General features: G+C 54.1%; 1 protein-coding gene across 2 annotated transcripts in view; it reads right to left on the bottom strand.

Moving 5' to 3' along the window:
- Positions 1-2,500, bottom strand: part of LOC133120017 (peptidyl-prolyl cis-trans isomerase FKBP1B) — a 37,061-nt gene that overhangs the window by 5,452 nt on the left and 29,109 nt on the right. For both annotated transcript variants that reach the window (XM_061230139.1, XM_061230140.1), the window contains one exon: positions 855-970. In XM_061230139.1, coding sequence (XP_061086123.1) covers positions 855-970 — 116 coding nt within the window. The remainder of the gene's footprint in view (positions 1-854; positions 971-2,500) is intronic.

The following is a 2,500-nucleotide window of genomic DNA, read 5'->3' as shown; positions in this document are numbered from 1 at the left end:
CATTACCACACACAAACCTACACCACACATTACCACACACACCCCTATACACACACCACACATTACTGCACACAACCCCATACCACACATTACCACACGTAACCCTATACCATACCCCACATAACCACACACCACCCCATACCACCCTTACCACACATTACTGCACACAAACCTATACCATACCCCACATAACCACCCTTACCACACCACCCAATACCACACACCACACATTACCGCACACAACCCTATACCACACACCACCGCACAAAAACCCTATACCACGCTGACCACACATCACACATAACACATAACCACACACCACCCCATACCACACACATTACCACACACAACCCTATACCACACACAACCATATACCATACCCCACACATTACCACACACCACACATTACCACACACAACCCTATACCACACATCACTGCACACAACCCTATAACAGGCTTACCACACATTACCACACACAACCCTATACCATACCCCACATTGCCACACACCCTGCCATACCGCACCCAACCATATACCACACATTGCCACACTCAACCCTATACCACACACCACACATTACCACACACAAACCTACACCACACATTACCACACACACCCCTATACACACACCACACATTACTGCACACAACCCCATACCACACATTACCACACACAACCCTATACCACACTGACCACACACCACACCTGACCACACACCACCCCATACTGCACCCAGCCCTATAACAGGCTTACCACACATTACCACACACTACTCCATACCACCCTTACTACACACCACACACCTGCCATAACTGCACACTACCCCATACCACCCCTGTACCACACACTCACCTGGCCCGAGCTGCCTCCACAGCTAGCCCCAACAGGTTTCCACTGCGCGTGCGAGCGCACTCCTCAATGGCCAACAGACAACTCTGCGCCCTCTCGCTGTCCCGCGTTTCTCTCACCTGAGAAACACAAACACACCACTCTCTCACCTGAGAAACACAAACACACCACTCTCTCACCTGAGAAACACAAACACACCATTCTCACCTGCGAAACACAAACACACCATTCTCTGACCTGAGTTACCCAAACACACCACTCTCTCACCTGAGAAACAAACACACCACTCTCTCTCACAAGATACCTCGCCCGGAAAAGAAAACCGGGGCCCCCTTCTGGAGTCAGACCCGGGAGGGGAGCTCGTCGGCGAGCGTCTGGGGGCACAGCCCGAATTGGTAACTTGGGGTCGCCGCCCTGTGGGCTCACCACCTGCAGGGGTCAGCAGTGGAGTCGGGTGCTTTGCCCAACGGGCAGTGGGCAAAAGCAGGGATCCGGGCGCACTGATCCTTGCAGAGGATATTAAATACAATCCTCACAGACTGGTTCTGGGGACATGGAACGTCACCTCTCTGGTGGGGAAGGAACCGGAGCTAGTGCGGGAGGCGGAGCGGTACCAACTAGATATAGTTTGGTTCACCTCCACGCACAGCACTGGTTCCGGAACCAAACTCCTGGAGAGGGGCTGGACTCTGTTCTTTTCTGGAGTTGCTCAGGGTGAGAGGCGCCGGGCGGGTGTGGGGATACTCACAAGCCACCAGCTGAGTGCCACTGTGTTGGAGTTCCACCCGGGGAACGAGAGGGTCGCATCTTTGCGACTAAGTGTCGCTGGGGGGAAAGCTTTGTGCTTATGCACCAAACCGCAGTTCAGAGTATCCGGCTTTCTTGGAGTCACTGGGCAGAATCCTGGAAAGGGTGCCGCCCGGAGACTCCATAGTTCTGCTGGGCGACTTCAACGCTCACGTGGACAATGATAGAGAAACCTGGAAGGGGGTGATTGGGAGGAATGGCCTGCCTGATCTTAACCCGAGCGGTGTCTTGTCATTGGACTTCTGCGCTGGTCATGGATTGTCCATAACGAACAACATGTTCGAGCATAGGGTGGCTCATAAGTGTACTTGGTACCAGAGCACCATAGGCCAAAGATCGATGATCGACTTTGTGGTCGTATCATCAGACCTGCGGCCGTATGTCTTGGACACTCGAGTGAAGAGAGGAGCAGAGCTGTCAACTGATCACCACCTGGTGGTGAGTTGGATCAAGTGGCGGGGAGGCTGCCGGACAGACCCGGTAAACCCAAACGTGTAGTGAGGGTGAACTGGGAAAGTCTGGCTGAGGCCCCCGTCCGCGAGGTCTTCAACTCCCACCTCCGGAGGAACTTCTCACGCATCCCGGGGGAGGCTGGGGACATGGAGCCTGAGTGTACCATGTTCAAAGCCTCCATTGCAGAGGCGGAAAGCAGGAGCTGTGGCCAGAAGGTCATCAGTGCCTGTCGGGGCAGCAACCCAAGAACCCGCTGGTGGACACCAGTCCAAAGGCTCGGGGGAATCTGCACCTATATCTCTGGCGGAAGTTGCTGACGTAGTCAAAAAGCTCCTCAGCAGCAAATCGCCAGGTGTGGATAAGATTTGCCCTGAGATGCTGAAGGTCCT

The sequence above is a fragment of the Conger conger genome, unplaced genomic scaffold (assembly GCF_963514075.1).
Source record: "Conger conger unplaced genomic scaffold, fConCon1.1 SCAFFOLD_98, whole genome shotgun sequence".
NCBI lineage: Eukaryota > Metazoa > Chordata > Actinopteri > Anguilliformes > Congridae > Conger > Conger conger.
Note: the sequence above shows the minus strand (reverse complement) of the source record. Positions and strands in the feature narration are given on the sequence as shown.